Raw genomic sequence first — 18,078 nt, 5'->3', positions numbered from 1 at the left:
CAAACTTGATGGGCTGAATGGGCTAATTTCTGCTCCTATGTCTTATGGCCTGATTAGTTCATGCAGCTTCTGTGTACAGGTGAGACCAACTAACTGGTTGTCAGCATAATTCTTCAGAGTCAGGATTATGAAGCAAAAGTTATTCAGTTGCATATCAAATCTAATATTAGATATTGTTGAGAGTTTTGCAGATGTAAGCTAATTGGGTTTATCATTACCTTACTTGTTGTAAGCAACTGAAGGGATATGATGTTGATATGACATGCCAGATTTTGGGGCATATGGCCTACAGTTAGCTGTCCCTTCTCATGCCACATAAATGTTGCTCTTCCTTTACTTTGATCTGTCTTGCGAATTATCCTGATAGTGCAAGCCAAAAAGATTTGACAAATTGTGTCTTTTTCGGCAAAAGGGAGGAAGGATATTATTAAGCTGGAAAGGGTTCAGAACAGATTTAACAGGATGTTGGCAGGTATGGAAGGTTTGAGTTGTAAAGGAAGGCTGGAAAGGCTGGGTCTTTTTTCACTGGAGCGTAGGAGGTTGAGAGGTGACCTGATAGAAGTTTATAAAATAATGAGAGGTTTAGATACAGTTCATGGTAGTCTTTCTTTCAGTAGAATGAGGGATTTCAAGACAAGGGGGAGAAGAAAAGTTTTAAGAAGACATGAGAGGCAAATGTTTTACAAAGGGGGTGGTTTGCGTGTGGAAGGAACGTCTCATGAAGTGGTGGATTTTGGTACAATTACAAAGTTTACAAGACATTTGGATAACTACAGGAATAGGAAAGCTTTGATGAGATATGGGCCAAGAAAAGGCAGGTGGGACTCGTTTAGCCTGGGATTATGTTCAATATCGACTGGTTAGACCTAAGGATCTGTTTCTGTGTTGTTCCATACTTGAAATTAGCACGGTTACATACTTGAAATTCTTTTGTGCAACAGCAACATCTTTACACTGAGCTGGACGTAAATGGAGTTAACTTCCAGCATTAGTGATTGATGCAGAAGCTATCACAACATTCAGATTAAATTGGATAGGTAGATGAAGGAAAAGGACATGAAAGAATATTGTAAATGTGCTGAAGACTATTTACTCATAAAGATGATGTAGAGTAACACATTCACATAGGTCCAATAATTCATTCCTGTGATGTAACTATTATTCAGAAGTATTGTGTCATAATTCTTAATTCAGGAAATAAAGTTACTACCTGTGATTTTTGTTTGTGTGTTAGAGTTGCTGGCAAGGTTGCAATATGTTCTCATCCCTCGTTGTTTTGAAAAGATGGTCATGAGCCTCCTTCATGAACTGCTGCAATCCATCTATCAGTATACCTAGACTGCTCCAAACAAGGGATATAGAACCTCTCTAGATAATGGGAGACTTTTAAGATAATTCTAAAAGGTATATTTCCCTCACATCAAACACAATATAGCAGCATAAGGCATATAAAGATAGATACATTATTTATAAACATAATTAGAACCTCTTAAAAAATTTTGGTTTCAATCCTTTTAAGAATAATTTCAAAACTATTTCTGTTCTAATTGTGCATTTTCATAACTTGTAACAATGTTCAGTTGGTACATGTATGATCAGAATCATTTTTCTTTTCTCTCCATAGATTTTGATCCAAGATATTTTTGGGCATGGAGCCGCTTCCTTGATTACATCCAGTTCTGTTTAACATTCACTGCGTTGTGCCTCCTTATTACGTACCTGCTTATTGACTCTGAATTTTACGTGGAAAGTCTTGGCTTTTCAGCTGTCCTCATTGAAGCCATGTTAGGAATGCCTCAGCTTTTGCAGAACTTCAGGAACAAGTCAACAGCAGGAATGAGGTGAAAAAACATTTTCGCTCATAAAAGTTCCAATAATTTTTAAGACTTTAAATATGCTTGCTTACATTAAAAAAAATAGCAGCAGCAATGTTCATTTTTATTATTTATTCTTCTTACAAGATAACATAAAGCATGGGCCAGAGATATGTAGCAAATATAAAATATCTCAAGTACCAAAATGATTCTTTTTATCAGGCATAATAGACTGATGAATAAGCTCAGACTGAAATAGATAGTGGTCTGACTTCAAGACAGCAAATAAATCATCAATGTTGTATAACAGTGCAAGGGTGTGAAAGATTAGATTCCCTACAGTGTGGAAACAGGCTCTTCGGCCCAACCAGTCCACACTGACCCTCCGAAAAGTAACCCACCCAGACCCATTGCCCCTCTGACTAATGCACTTAACATTACGGGCAATTTAGCATAGCCAATTCACATTGCACATCTTTGAACTGTGGGAGGAAACTCACACAGACACAGGGTTAATGTGCAAGCTCCACACAAACAGTCGCTTGAGGCTGGAATCAAACCTGGAACCCTGGTGCTGTGAGGCAGCTATGCTAACCACTGAGCCACCGTGCCACCCTACCAAAAGGGTTAATATTAAGAAGTGCCTTAAACACCATCATTATGATGTTGCCATACATTCTTGGTTGGAAGGACTGTTTAGATGACTTACAGTGTGGAAACAGGCCCTTCGGCTCAATAAGTCAACGCCGACCCTCCTGAGAGCAACCCATCCATATGCATTCCCCTGCATTTACCCCTTCACCAAACACTACAGGCAATTAGCATGGCCAATTCACCCAACTTGCACATCTTTGGACTGTGGGATGAAACCGGAGCAAACCCACGCAGACACAGGAAGATTGTGCAAGCTCCATGCAGACAGTTGCTTGAGGTGGGAATTGAACCTGGGTCTCTGGCGCTGTGAGGCAGCAGTGCTAACCACTGTGCCACCATGCAGCCCACCTGATGATCTCAAAGAAGTAAGCTGTACTATCAGGTTCTTCCTGATACTCCTCTTGTTCTCTAAAGTAATGTCGCTGTCATCAAACAATGTAATTATGCCTCGATGCTGTCATGCAATAAATTACATCTTGCTTAAGACAAGAACTTCTTCATGCTCCACAACTAAGTGGTTTTCCTCTACCACACTTGATACTTGACAACAGGTCTTGAGGATCCCTACCCTGAAAGAGGATGGTGGCAGCCGATCAACCTTATAAAGAACAGTTGTAGAGAGTGCTCATATATACAACATGATAAGCAATGAGATGGATACAAATACAGGAGTAAAGAATCATTTTTAAGAATGGCAGAGGATGGGCGATGGAGCTGCACAAGGACCCACGATTATTCATAACTTATCTTACCAATTTAGATTGTGGAGTCAGTGATTCAGTTTCTGAATCAGGGATCACTCTGCATTGAAAGTGATAGTCAACACTGAGGAGACTACAATACGTTATAAGAACTCTTGAATAAGTTTGCACAATGGGCATACAATTACCAAATGAATTTTAATATAGATCAGTGAGGGGTAAGAAAAATTAGATGGTCATATATTGTTTGGAAATTAATAATTTAAATTGAATACTAGAACAAAAGGAACTAGGGTGAAAATAAACAAGCCACTGTAAGTCTTGCAGCAGGTAAATAAGACCATAATGAAAACAAACCCAAAACAGAAGCTAGAATTCTAGTCACCCACACCCTTGAAGGAGTCTTAGGTTGGGGGGGGTGGAACAGAAATCTAAAATGGGGTGGCATTACAAATGGGCATTGTGTCTGTTGCTTACCTGGCTCTAATAAAATACAACCAGGGCCAGAGGCCTATATTAGATGAACTCTGACAGTCTTGATATATGCTATGGAGAAGGGTTATGTGCGGGTCTGATCCCTCCTATTTGGGCATCACGTCTCCAATGGAGGTACCCCAAATAGTCCCCATTTCCGCTCTATTCACCCCGCCCTACCAATAACATGCCCCAAACCCCCCTCCCTGGGGCCAGAGACCACCGCACCTACTTTCAGTGATGATACTTAGGTGGAACTGAACTAGTTTCAAAAGACTTACTGCCTTGGTGGCTAACTGATTGTCAGGCAACTCCCAGAGGCAGAATTGCATCCTGGACACGGCAAAAGTCTCAGTCTGAGCTAATTAATAAACTGTCAGCTGTAAAGTAATTTGGGACATTCCATAGATTTGAAGATAGGCTGTCCCTCATCTTTTCAGGGAGGGGTTGGGACTACCATTTTCACTAATAATTCTGGTGTCAGACTATTTTCTAGAGGAATGAAGCATAAAAGTGCAGAAGTTGTATTAAATTTGTTGTAACTCTGTTTATAATGTAAAGTATATAGAAAGAGAGGGTGAAATAAAGATTTCCAAGAATAATACCAATGTATACCCATTATGGAAGAATAAACAGAAATGGGGTAATTTTATCTTGAAAAGACAAGCCTAAGGGATCATCTTAACGACCTTTGTATAGAGGTCTGAAATTATGAAAGGCTTTCATGGATTAAAGATACTGAAAATGTTTACACTTGTGGGAGACAGAAACTAGAGGCATCAATATGACTTAGCAACCAAGACATCAGTTAAGAACTTCAAAGAAAACTCCCATAACTTACATAAATGTGAACCTCACTACCATTGGTTGTAATGAGACAAATAATGCTGATACATCTAAAGGGCAACTCGATAGCATGGCATGATGTTGACTGTGAATAATATATATATATATATATATGTATCAATTGAGTTAAGTTTGAAATTTTGGAGTTTGAAGAAATGACATATGGATTTTTCTGGTGTCTGCGGGAATTAATAATTAACCTGAGTCTTTCTATAGTCATGGTGATTTTTAATCAATAGTTTGTGAGAGCAAGTTCTCAGAACTAATGAATTTTTATTTATTGTATGAGTTTAATGAATTAGCAAGGTAAATAACTGTGTCTCAATTTTTGAGTTAGATTTTTCCCAGTTTGCTTATTTTTTAAGCATAGATGAAACACTCATCGCTTAAAAAGAGATTTTTTCAGTCTTAATTTGAATTATGAGTAAGTTCTACAGAAGTTTGCATATGAAAAGTTACAAATTAGATAATATATCACTGTTTATGTTATAGGTAAATAGTTTGGTTTATTCTATTTCACTTGCATTTCTCTTGCTTCAATGAGCTCCTATTTTATGGTCTGCAACATAGCATGTTCATGTTTCAGTGCCTGGTTAAAACCAACAAAATAAAATGTGATTCATAAAATTCCAGATTTCAGTCTGGGATCTAACATCTTCAGTAATAACATCATTTATGATCATAACAGTAGGAAGAAGGAAATAGGAATAATGATCATAGTTACATTAAGAAGAATGGGAGAAGGCAAGAGTAGAACATAAACTATGACATTGTTCGGGTTGAACGACCTCATTCCAAGCTATATATTGTGTGTAGCTAGCTGTGATATGTAGAAGAACTCTTCTTATTCATTATGATGAAGGAAAGCTCCCAGTGCCTTACAAAACTGGTAAATAATTGAGCATCTCCGATTCTTGACCTTATACCAAGATAACAGTGATAAATTTGTGATAAATACAATGTAGAGCTACAGCATGGAAAGAGATTCTCATCCAGTTTTCCAATAACTTATAATCTTGCATGCTACGGCATTTCAAGTGTTCATCTAAATAGTTCTTAAAAGTCTTGAGGATTCTTACCTCTCCCAAATTTGTAGGCATGCACTTGGTAAAGGAGCTATGAATTTCATTAGTGGAACAAACAAATAAATGGATTAATGGTCTTTACAAACTTGCACATTGATTTCAGAAAATTTTGGAAGATAATTGGCAAGTTGGGGTTTCCATTGTGGACATTGGACTACATATCTGTACTGCTATTTCCAGTGAAGTGGAATGGGGTAGCATAAAAATAAATAACAATACATTGGGCAAAGTTGTACTTTTGCTACTGGTGGTAAACCCAGCATTCTGGTTCATCCACCAACCATATACTCCATTCAATTTTGCTTTCCATTGAAACCAACATAAAGGTAAACCAGGCAGGATATGTAACAAAACAAAATCAGAGAATACTGAAGAAACTTGGCAGGTCTAACAACATCTGTTGAGAGAGAAACAGAATTAATGTTTTGAGAACAGTTCTGAAGGAGTCATATCAGACTTGAAACATTATTTCAATTTCTCTCTTCACAAATGCTGTCAGACCTGTTGAGTTTTGCAAGCATATGTGTTTGTTTCATACTTCCAGCATCAGTAGTATTTTGTCTTTATTCGAGGATATGTAATGGGACAGATACCAACATGAGGGTTTCAGCAAAACTGCATCTGCATATCGATGAAATATTGTAGTTCTCTTGGCTAGACTGCATTCAACAGATAGACAAATCTTTTGATTCTGAGCTAGTTACAACTCACACATTTGGGATTTTATCCACATTGTGCCAAGTTTCACTTTGTAAAAACTTGCAGATTTATGATTGAATAATCCATCAGATTGGAATTGCAAACAATGCATTAACCAGGCAATTATGTTATTGAAAGCAAGTGAAAGACTGCAGATGCCAGAGAAATCAGAGTCAAAAAGTGTGGCGCTGGAAAAACGCAGCAGGTCAGGCAGCATCTGAGGAGCAGGAGATTTGATATTTGGGCATCCGCCCTTCATCAGGAATTTGGAGGGGGGAAGGGGGCTGAGAGATAAATAGGAGGTTGGAGGTAAGGTAGCTGGGAAGGCAAATGTAGATGCAGATGAAAGGTGATAGTGATAGGTCAGAAGGGAGGATGGAGCGGATAGATGGGAAGGAAGATGGACAGGTAGGACAGTTCAAGGGGGTGGTGCCAAGTTGGATGGTTGGATCTGGGATGAGGAGGGGGAAGGAAAGATAAGGAAACTGGTGAAGTTGATGTTAATGGTGTGTGGTTGGAGGGCCCAAAGGCAGAAGATGAGGCATTCTTCCCCCAGTATTTGGGTGGCTTGGATTTGGCAGTGGAGGAGGCCCAGGACTTGCATGTCCTTGGGGGAGTGGGAGAGGGAGTTGAAGTGACTGGCCATAGGGCAGCGGGGCTGTTTGGTGCATGTGTCCCAGAGATGTTCCCTGAAACGTTGGTGAGTTGGCGTCCTGTCTCCCCAATATAGAGACCACATTGAGAGCAATAGACACAGTAGATGAGGTGTTTTGATGTGCAGGAAAATCTCTGCTGGATGTGATAGGATCTTTTACGGCCTTAGATGGGGATGAGGGAAGAGATATGGGTGTAGGTTTTACACCTGTTGCGGAGGCAAGGAAAGGTGCCATGAATGGAGGGGTGGTGTGGGGCATGGACCTAACCAGGGAGTCATGGATGGAATAGTCTCTGCGGAACGCAGATAGGGGTGGGAAGGGAAATATATCTGGCGTTGGGGTCTGATTGTGGGTGGCATAAATGATGGCGTATAATTTGCTGTATCCGGATATGAGTGAGGTGGAAGGTGAGAACCGTGGTGGGGAGGGTGGGGGTGGGGGGGTGGGGGAAATGGTACAGTATAGTAATAATGACAGGAACGCTATTATCACTGCACTGTATCATTCTACATTATATAGCAGCTATACAACTTTACGTATGAATTTCAAATGCGAAATTTACACCCTTCTGATAAGACCAAGTTACTGAAGTGCACATTATGAGCTATCTCTTGGTGTCTTGTCTAGACTTCTTAACATGTATGTACTAAGCCATGAGTTCGGTCAACGTGAGACAGCTTTCTTATACTTCCTTATGTCTGCACCTAGTTCCAGTGCCATTCAGTAATTTTAAAAATCTCCTCTAAATGTAGTTCAGTCAAAGCTGTCAGGAGATCAATCCCATCTTGTTTTAACATGTAATAGCTTATGATGGTACAGTGTTTCCTCCTTATAAAAATAAGAGGAAATTCAATTGAAAGTATGCAAATCAAATTTATTCTTTCTTGCAACTTTCTCAAATTATGAAGTTCAAGGTATTTACTTCTAGAGTAGATTACCTTCCAAAGATACAAATCATAATTGGAATCAGGTACAATACATTAATACTTGTTAAAATGCCTTACTTATCAAAATCTTCAAACACAATGTATATCTCTTCTATGTGTGAAGATAAATCAGAAAACTTCAAGAAATACATTTTTGCCAAATAGAGTCATAGAGATGTACAGCATGGAAATGGTCCAATCCGTCCATGCTGACCAGATATCCCAACCCAATCTAGTCCCACCTGCCAGCACCCGGCCCATATCCCTCCAAACCTTTCCTATTCATATACCCATCCAAATGCCTCTTAAATGCTGTAATTGTATCAGCCTCCACCACTTCCTCTGGCAGCTCATTCCATACACGTACCACCCTCTGCGTGAAAAAGTTGCCCCTTAGGTCTCTTTTTTATCTTTTCCCTCTCACCCTTAAACCTATGCCCTCTATGCCCTCCTGATGAAGGGTTTTTGCCCGAAACATCAATTTTACTGCTTTTCTGATGCTGCCTGAACTGCTGTGCTTTTCCAGCACCACTCTAACCTAGACTATGCCCTCTAGTTCTGGACTCCCCCACCCCAGGGAAAAGACTTTGCATATTTACTCTATCCATGCCCCTCATAATTTTGTAAACCTCTATAAGGTCACCCCTCAGCATCCGACATTCCAGGGAAAACAGCCCCAGCCTGATCAGCCTTGTAAATCTTTTCTGAACTCTTTCAAGTTTCACAACATCTTTCCGATAGGAAGGAGACCAGAATTGCACGCAATATTCCAACAGTGGCCTAACCAATGTCCTGTATAGCCGCAACATGACCTCCCAACTCCTGTACTCAATATTCTGACCAATAAAGGAAAGCATACCAAACAACTTCTTCACTATCCTATCTACCTGTGACTCCACTTTCAAGGAGCTATGAACCGACACTCCAAGGTCTTTTTGTTCAGCAACACTCCCTAAGACCTTACCATTAAGTGTATAAGTCCTGCTAAGATTTGCTTTCCAAAATGCAGCACCTTGCATTTATCTGAATTAAACTCCATCTGCCACTTCTCAGCCATTAGCCCATCTGGTCAAGATCCTGTTGTAATTTGAGGTAACCCTTTTCGCTATCCACTACACCTCCAATTTTGGTGTCATCTGCAAACTTACTAACTGTACCTCTTATGCTCGCATCCAAATCAATATGTAAATGACAAAGAGTAGAGGACCCAGCACCGATCCTTGTGGCACTCCACTGGTCACAGTCCTCCAATCTGAAAAACAACCTTCCACCACCACCCTCTGTCTTCTACCTTTGAGCCAGTTCTGTATCCAAAATGGCTAGTTCTCCCTGTATTCCATGAGATCTAACCTTGACAATCAGTCTCCCATAGGGAACCTTGTCGAACGCCTTACTGTAGTCCATGTAGATCACATCTACTGCTCTGACCTCATCAATCCTCTTTGTTAGTTCTTCAAAAACTCAATCAAGTTTGTGAAATATGATTTCCCACACACAAAGTGGTGTTGACTACCCCTAATCAGTCCTTGCCTTTCCAAATACATGTACATCCTGTCCCTCAGGATTCCCTCCAACAACTTGCCCACCACCAAGGTCAGGCTCACCAGTCTATAGTTCCCTGGCTTGTCTTTACCGCCCTTCTTAAACAGTGGCACCACATTTGCCAACCTCCAGTCTTCCGGCACCTCACCTGTGACAATCCAGAATTGACATGCTTAGATTTGCTTTGACTAATAACTTAAATATGAATATTAGGGTGATTCTTTATCTTTTAATTACAAATAATCTGCTTTATTCCTTTACTGGTTGAATAACATTTTGTACCTCAACTAATAAAAATAAGGCATATTCTAATTTTATTTTGCACATTGTGCTTTATTCATGAGGCACAGATCTGACCTATTGAATCAATGAAGTAAAATACTAAAAGATTAATATTTTTGCTTAATTATTTTTATTGAAAATCATTCATGATCAAATAAAAAAAGTGAAACCTAAACACAAGCTCATTTCTTGTCAAAATAGTAACACATGTTTGTGTCCCTGGTTTAGAAAGTTTCCTCCTGCCAGTGGACCCCTGCCTAATGCCTTATTGTAAAGCTATGACATATCATTATAGAGACACAGTCCTCTGAGTGAAATATTGAATTTAGATTCTGTTTGTTCCTTTGGACGATAAAAACACAAGACAGACCAAAGAGACTAAGAAGTGTTTCTTGTATCCTAGCCAATATTTTTGGAGAACTTACTCCTCCACTCTCTCAATATTATTTTTCCTAAATAATTGTACTGTTCTAGATTTTCTAAGACATTCAAATGTTTATAGATTATCTCCAATTATGTAGATTATTTTGTCTGTGTTTTAGTCACATATTGATGACAAGTATAGTGGGCCTGATTATTGAAGTGATAATGATAGTGAAACTGTCAGTGTTTGCTGTCATTACTCTACTGAGAATGACAGCTGCATTGGGAATCTGTGGTCTCCATAGCAAGCATGATTTGAAGAAATTTTCCCTTCTGTCTGTTAGACACACTGAAGAACCCCTTGAAAAAGTTGAACCTTGTTAAATATGTTGGAACTGAATTTTTAACAGCATACTAACTTCATAACTGTTATTAAACACCCTCCCTGACCCTGAAAAGTTCATTTTATATTTGTCGAACATCAAATTTCTCTTAAATTTTAAGGAGTCCACAATTTTTGCTTCTTTTAAAAGTTTTTTTTTCATTTTAAAACTTTTTAAAACTTGTTTTAATTTTTGACTTAATTCAATCAGAAATATTTATTTTTCTATCTGAATTTTAATTTGCAAGTGAAAAGTATTAAATGCATTTATCTTCCTGGCTTGCTTTGTATGAATACATTGATATAATTGGTTTGCATAATTGTTTGCTGATATCACTGCATGCCAAAAGTTTCCCTTTTTAAAGAACAAATTCCTGGGATTTGGGTGTTGTTAACAATACCTATAATTTATTGCCAATCCCCAACTTTCCCTTTGCCCAGTTGAGAAAGTGGTGAAGAGCTGTCTTCTTGAACTACTGCAGTCCATGTGGTGTAGGTACACCCACAGTGCTGTTCGGAAGAGACTTCCACGACTTTGACCCAGCGACAAGGAAGGAATAGTAATATAGTTCCAAGTCAAGATGGTGTGCTTCTGGGTGGGAGCTTAGGGAGATGGTGGTGTTCCTTGTATCTGCTGCCCTTGTCCTTCTAGATGGTGTGGGTCACCATTCAAAAGGTGGTGCTGAGGAGTCTTGGTGAGTTGCAGTGCATCTGTTCATGGTATATACTAACGCTCAAAATGCATGGGTTGGCATGAGGTTCCAGCTGCCAAAAACTTTGAAATCACAGTGGAAAACATTTAATGAAAAGTCATCCCCATAAATGGAATACTCAGAACCTGTTATTTCAATAAGGGAGTGGCTCTCTCTCTTGCTTACTGCTAATACCTACCAACAGCAAATGCAGGACTGGGGCAAACTGAATTGAAATGCAGAGACAATGTAAGTGATGGCAGCAAAAGAGGCTAGTCTGGCTGAAAATGGAAGAGAACAGTTTTGAACTTTCTCAGTGAAGGAATAATGTCTTCTATGATCATTACTGTCGTAATGAATTCTGTCAATTGGATAATTTAATACTGGACAGTTTTATGTCCTCAAGATTAATGTTTATGTGTTGTGATTATCTCAAAGAGGCTATCATAAAATTACTTGAAGTACAATGACTGTGTTAGAGACAAACATGGAACTGCTTAGTTCTGACCTGCCCAGTCTTTATATGTTCATAGTATTTTGTTTTTCCTCTGTATTGCTGTGTTTGTTAGTTATTCTTCTTTTGAAAAAAGGAATTTGTTGCTAACCTTTGCCCTGGTCATGTACTAATTTAATTACTACTTGCCTTGAAATTAATGCTTGCTTTATGTTTTGCAGATGTATGTTTAAGGGAGCAGTGATGTTTATTGTGGACAATGTTGAATTGTATCAGCCTGATTTTATGCAAATTCAAATACCCTATTTGTCAACTAGGTGTAGGAGGTAATGTTGGTAATGTCTGCATCATCAAACAAAGCAGTGAGTGAGAATGAAAATTGTCCTCTGAAAATCAAAATGTAATGCTTGAGAAAATCTCAAGAGCAGACCTCAGAGGGGGAAAAGAAATGACCCCTGGAGCAAATTGCTCCCACTGTGTGTTATTGGCTAAAGGAGTGAATGTGATGGTGGATTGGATGCCAAGCAAATGTTCTGCTTTGTCCTGAATAGTATTGAACTTCATGAATATTGTTTGGTCTGTGGCTATCCAGGCAGATGGAGAACATTCCATCTGACAGCTGACTTATAGTTTATAGATGATGGATAGGACAGGGGAGACAGGAGGTGAATTACTGATTGCAGGATTCAGATCATCGACCTGCCATTGTAGCTATTGTATTTGTATGTCAGCCTAGTTCAGTTTTCAGTCAATGGTTACCCCAGGATGTTAATAGCGAGAGATTCAGCAATAATTATGCCATTGAAAAACAAGGGGAAATGGTTCAATTCTCTCTTGATCAAGCTGTTATCTCCTGGCATGTTGTGGCAGGACAACAAATGTTACTTGCTACCTAACAGCCCACACTCAAACTTTGCTGTATATGAACACAGACATCATTGGTATCTGAGGAGTCATAAATGATTTTGAATATTGTGCAATCATCAGCAAATATTTCCACTTCTGACATTATGATTGATGGAAAATCATTGATCAAGCAACTGATGGTAGTTGGGTCAAGGACAATACCCTGAGGAACTCCTGCAGAGATATCTTTGTACGCAATCATTCTTGGCGATGATTAGCTTCCAAGTTCACAACCATCTTCCTTTATACAATGTACTACAATACAGCACAGGAACAGGCTCTTTGGTCAACAAATCCTGTACCAGTTCCTAATCCTTATTTAGACCTACTACTTACTGCCTTTACGCTGTTTCCATCCCTCTGCTCGCCTCCCAGCTTAAAAGTTGCTAATATGCCTGTGTCCACCACCTCCACTGGCAGTATGTTCCAGGCACCCACCACGTGTGTGAAAAATTTCTCCCTCACTTCTCCCCTAAACTTTCCTCTTCTCAACTTGATTTTGCGCCATCTTATAGTTATACTTTCCACCGTGGGAAACAGTCTCTGAATATCCATTCCATCTATGCCTCTCTTAGTTTTGGGGACCTCTATCAGGTCATTCCTTAGCCTCCACCTTTCCAGTGACAACTATCGGAATTTATCCAACCTCTCCTCATAACTAAAACCCTCAAGACCCCCAGGCAACATCTGGTAACCTTCTCTGCACACTCTCCAAAGCATCCTCATACTTCTATTGGTGTGGCAGCCACAATGTTCCAAATGTGGCCTAACTGAAGTTCTACAGCTGGAATATAACTTGCCAACTTTTATATTCCATGCCCTGGCCGGTGAAGGCAAGCATGCTGTATGCCTTCCTGACCACCTTATCCACCTGTGTTGCCACTTACAGGTATCTGGGGACATGTATGGCCAGATCCCTATGTATGTCAATGCTCCTAAGGGTTCTGGTATTTATTGCATAATATATAGTAAGCACAACGGTCCGAAATGCATCACCTCGCATTTGTCAAGATTCAACTCCATCTGCCATTTCTGTGCCCAAACCTGCAATCTACCTATATATCCCACTGTATTCTTTGGCAATCCTCCTCACTACCTGCAAATCTACCAATTTGGTATCATCTGCAAACTTACTAATCAGATCACCTATATTTTCCTCCAGATCATGTATATGTATTACAAACAAAAAAGGTCCGAGCACTGAACCCTGTGGAACACCAGTAGTTACTGACCTCCTTTCCAAAAAGCCCACTTCCATAGCTACTCTGTGTCTTCTATGACTAAGCCAGTTTTGAATCCATCCAGCCAGCTCACCCCAGATTGCATGAGACTCTACCTTCTGTATCAGCCTGCCATGAGGTACCTTATCAAATGCCTTACTTATGTCCATGAACACAGCATCCACTGCCCTTCCCTCATCCATCATTCTTGTCAACTCCTCAGAAAAGTCAAACAGACTGATGAGACATGGCCTTCCCTGCAAAAACCCATGCTACCTATCACTAACAAGTCAATTCACTTCCAAGTGTGAATAAATCCTGTTTGTGCGAGGTATGACTTTAGCCAGTGGAGAGTTTTCCCCTGATTCCTGTTGACTTTAGCTTTTTCCAGGGCTTCATGATGCCACACTGAATCATTTGCTGCCTTGACATCAAGGGCAATCACTCTCACTGCACCTCCAGAATACAGCTCTTTTGTCCATGTTTGGACTATGGCTGTAACTAAATCAGGACTGAATGGCCCTGGCAGAACTCAGACTCAGTGTCAGTGAGCAGGTTATTCCTTTGTAAGTTTAGCTTGACAGCACTGTTGATGATTGAGAGCAGGTAGATAGAGTGGTAACTGCCTTGCATTTGTCACACATTTTTGTGGACATGAGATAGCTGGGTGAGTTCCCATATTGAACAAAGTGTTCTGACAGAGAGTCATACCAGACTCAAAATAGTAATTCTCTTTCTCTCTCCACAGATGCTGCCAGAACCGCTGAGTTTCCCAGGATTCCTTGTGTTTATTCCAGCATCTGCAGTATTTAAGTTTCCATATGGCCTGGCAGATGCCAATACCTCAAGCTGTACTGGAACAGCTAGTTCTGGAGCTGACCTTTGATAATTATTGCTGAAAAGTTTTTGAGGTTCATAAGCTCTGCAGTATCCACTGCCTTAATATCATGAAGTGGATCAAACGTGTAAACTATATTAATGACTTGGGAGAAGAAAGTGAACGTACTGTAGCCAAATTTGCAGACAACATTAAACTATATAGAAAAGCAGATACAGGCAATTTACAAAGCACTATTTATAGGTTAAGCAAGATAGCAAAAAATCGGCAAATAGAGTATAATGTGGGAAAATTTTGAAAGGGAGAACAGAAGAACAGTATTATTTAAATGGGGAGAAACCACAAAAAGCTGCAGCACAACTGGACTTGGGGGTATTTGTGCTCAAAATATAGAAAGTTTACAAACAGCTACAGCAGATAATCAGAAAGGCTAATGGAATGTTGGCCCTTATCTCCAGGGGGTTGGAGTATTAGATTAGGGAAGTCTCACTCCTGTATAAGGTGCTGGTAAGACCACATCTGGAGTATTGTGGGAAGTTTTGGTCCCTTTATTTAAGGAATTCTATAATTTTATTGGAGGCATTTCGGAAAAGGTTCACTGGGATGATCCCTGGTATGGAGGGATTGTCTTATGAGCAAAGGCTAAACAGGTTGGGACTCTACTCACTGGAGTTTAGAAGAATGAGAGGGGATCTCATTGAAACATACAGAGATTCTTCAGGGCTTGATCTATTGTGTGGTGAAGTAAGCTTGAGGGATGGAACAGTCTACTCCTGTTCTTGTTTCTTATGCTCTTATAGACTGGCATCTGTCATGCTGGGAGCATGAGAAGGAAACCAAGACTGATCAACCAGTTAGCACTTCAAGCTGAAAATAGATGCAAAGATGCAAATGGTTTGTCTTTTACACTGATGTTCTGGATACCCCATCATTAAGAATGAGGATATTTATGAAGTCCTCATGTTAGTTGTTTAATTGTCCACCATTATTCACATCTGGACATGGCAGGACTGTGGAACTTAGATATGATCCAATGGTGGTGAGATTGCTTTGCCTTGTCGACTTATTGCTGTTTCCATCGTTTGTACCCCTTGTAGTCCTGTATTATAGCTTCACCAGGTTGTCACCTCATTTTACTGATGTCTGATGATATGCCTGGCATGCTACTCTACATTTTTCATTGAAACAGAGTAATTTCTTGGATTGATGGTGATGGTGATGCCAAGCTATGAGGTCACAAATTGTACTTGAATGTAATTGTGCTGCTGCTGATGGCCGATAGTGTTTCAATGATGCCTATTTGAGAGTTGCTAGAATAAAACAAAGAATTGTGGACATTGGAGATCTGAAACAAACAAAAGCAGAAATTGCGAGAGAACCTCAGCAGGTCTAGCCGCATTTGTAAAGAGAAAGCAGAATCAATGTTTCGAGTCCATTGGCCATTCTTCAGAACTGGATTTCTCTTCACAGGCTGCCAGACCTGCTGAGATTCTCCAGCAATTTCTGCTTTTGTTTTTTTACAGTTGGTGGATTTGATCAAAGTCACACAACACGATGAAGAGTATCCTCATTGTGAAGATTGACTTTGTCTCCACAATGACTGCAACAACTGTGAAATAGTCACTCCTACATACACTGTCATGGACAAGAGGCTACTGTAACAGGCATTTTGATGAGGATGAGATCAGGTATGTTTTTTTCTGTTGTTGGTTTCCTCACCTCCTCCAGACCCAGTCTTGAATCCAAGTCCTTTTGCACTCAGCCAGCCCAATCATTCGTGGTGCTGTATATAGAAGTAGTCTCAGTAATGGATGTTGAAGTTCCCCACCCTGAGCACATGCTATGACTATGCCACACTCATTACTTCCTCGAAGTGATGTTAAATGTGGAGGAGCAGCACTGAGTCATCATCTGAGGGATTGGAGATTAGTTGTAAGTGATAATCAGCAGGATATTTCCTTCTCATAAGACATCATGGGATCTGGAATCTATGTTGATGACTCTTAAGGCAATTCCTTTCTAACTGTATACCACTGTGCCTCTAACTCTGGTTGGTCTCTGCTGGGGGTGTGAGCAGTACTTTCAGGGTTTTGAACGAGAGTGTCTGGAACATTGTAAGGTATGAATCAATGAGCATAACTATGTAAGGCTGTTACTTGAATAATCTGTGATACAGGTCTCCACATTTTGAGAAAACCCCCCAGATATTAGTAAGGGGGACACTGCACAGGGGGACTGGATTTGCCATTGTTGTGTCCAATGCTCAAGCTGCATGGTTCATCTGTTTTCACTCCTTTTTTATAGACTTTGTAGCAGTTTGACACAGCTGCATGATTTACTAGGTCATTTGAGAAGGCAACTAAGAGTGGATCCGGAGTCACATGTACTCCAGACACGGTAAGGGCAGCTGTTTTCCTTCCCTGAAAGGTAATTAGGATAGATGTTAATCAGGTACAGAGATCATTTGATCATTGTAGTTGGCTTTCTTTGAAATCAGTTGCAAGTACCCTTAATTCACTCCTGACTGAAAACTCCCAACTCAGTGTAATTTTATTATGGAAGTTGAGATTGTGATGTACTACAGTGTTGGGAAATGGAGCATTTGTATATACAGTGCTCAAATCAATCATTTACAGCTCAGGGTATAACATACTGGTAAAAGGTTTGATATCAAATAAACATACGCTGTCAGAGCCAAGGTGCTTACCCTTAATCTCAGTTGAACACCATTAATCTCAGAACAGTGACAATATATTTCCAAACCAGCAGCTAATGTCCAGAAACACCAGCAACTCTATTTTCCAAAATGGGCAATTTTATATCCGACTCTTGAATGTAAATGGTGAAAAATGGTGAAGATCTGCCTAATTTTCATGTAGTGTAGGTTAGAGTGGTGCTGGAAAAGCACAGCAGGTCAGGCAGTATCCGAGGAGCAGGAAAATTGATGTTTCGTGCAAAATCCCTTCCAGCACCACTCTAATCTAGACTCTGATCTCCAGCATCTGCAGTCCTCACTTTTGCTTAATTTTCATGTAGCATAGCGATAGCTTCTGTTTCAGAATTGGAGCTCAAACTTATTCGTGATATAATTTCTGAATTTTACAGGCCAAGAAGTTTGAAAACAGTGACTACTTAAACAATGGTCAGTACGTACAGAGAGATATTGCAGAATGTATTACAGAATGGCAGAAGTAAGTAGATCCTCATTTGGAATAGTGGACGAAGAAAGAGGAAAGTGTCAGGAAGGGTTGCAAGAGTGGAAGATGACGATGTTAAGGTCAATTCTGGGAACATTACAAAGGCTAGAATGGTAGAGATGGTGAAAGAAAATATTTCAGAGAATGAGGAAAGGGGACCTGAAGAAGGGAACCCAGTGATGGAGTAGTGAGATGAGAAACAGGTTTGTATAGGAGGACACCAGGATTCCAGTGTCACACAGAACTAGAGGACATCAGCAGAGGTAGGGAAGAATTTTAAAGTAGGTAAAAACAATGACTGCAGACGCTGGAAACCAGATTCTGGATCAGTGGTGCTTTATTCCTGA

General features: G+C 39.9%; 1 protein-coding gene across 5 annotated transcripts in view; it reads left to right on the top strand.

Moving 5' to 3' along the window:
- The window catches only part of si:dkey-246g23.2 (solute carrier family 66 member 2), a 70,606-nt gene that overhangs the window by 39,648 nt on the left and 12,880 nt on the right, over positions 1–18,078 (top strand). For 4 of the 5 annotated variants that reach the window (XM_060837984.1, XM_060837986.1, XM_060837987.1 and 1 more), the window contains exons 4-5: positions 1,625–1,841; positions 16,839–16,931. In XM_060837984.1, coding sequence (XP_060693967.1) covers positions 1,625–1,841; positions 16,839–16,931 — 310 coding nt within the window. The remainder of the gene's footprint in view (positions 1–1,624; positions 1,842–16,838; positions 16,932–18,078) is intronic. The other variant, XM_060837988.1, reaches the window with a different exon arrangement.

The sequence above is a fragment of the Hemiscyllium ocellatum genome, chromosome 17, assembly GCF_020745735.1.
Source record: "Hemiscyllium ocellatum isolate sHemOce1 chromosome 17, sHemOce1.pat.X.cur, whole genome shotgun sequence".
Lineage (NCBI taxonomy): Eukaryota > Metazoa > Chordata > Chondrichthyes > Orectolobiformes > Hemiscylliidae > Hemiscyllium > Hemiscyllium ocellatum.
The sequence above is the reverse complement of the archived record's forward strand: the minus strand, read 5'-3'. Positions and strand labels throughout refer to the sequence as shown.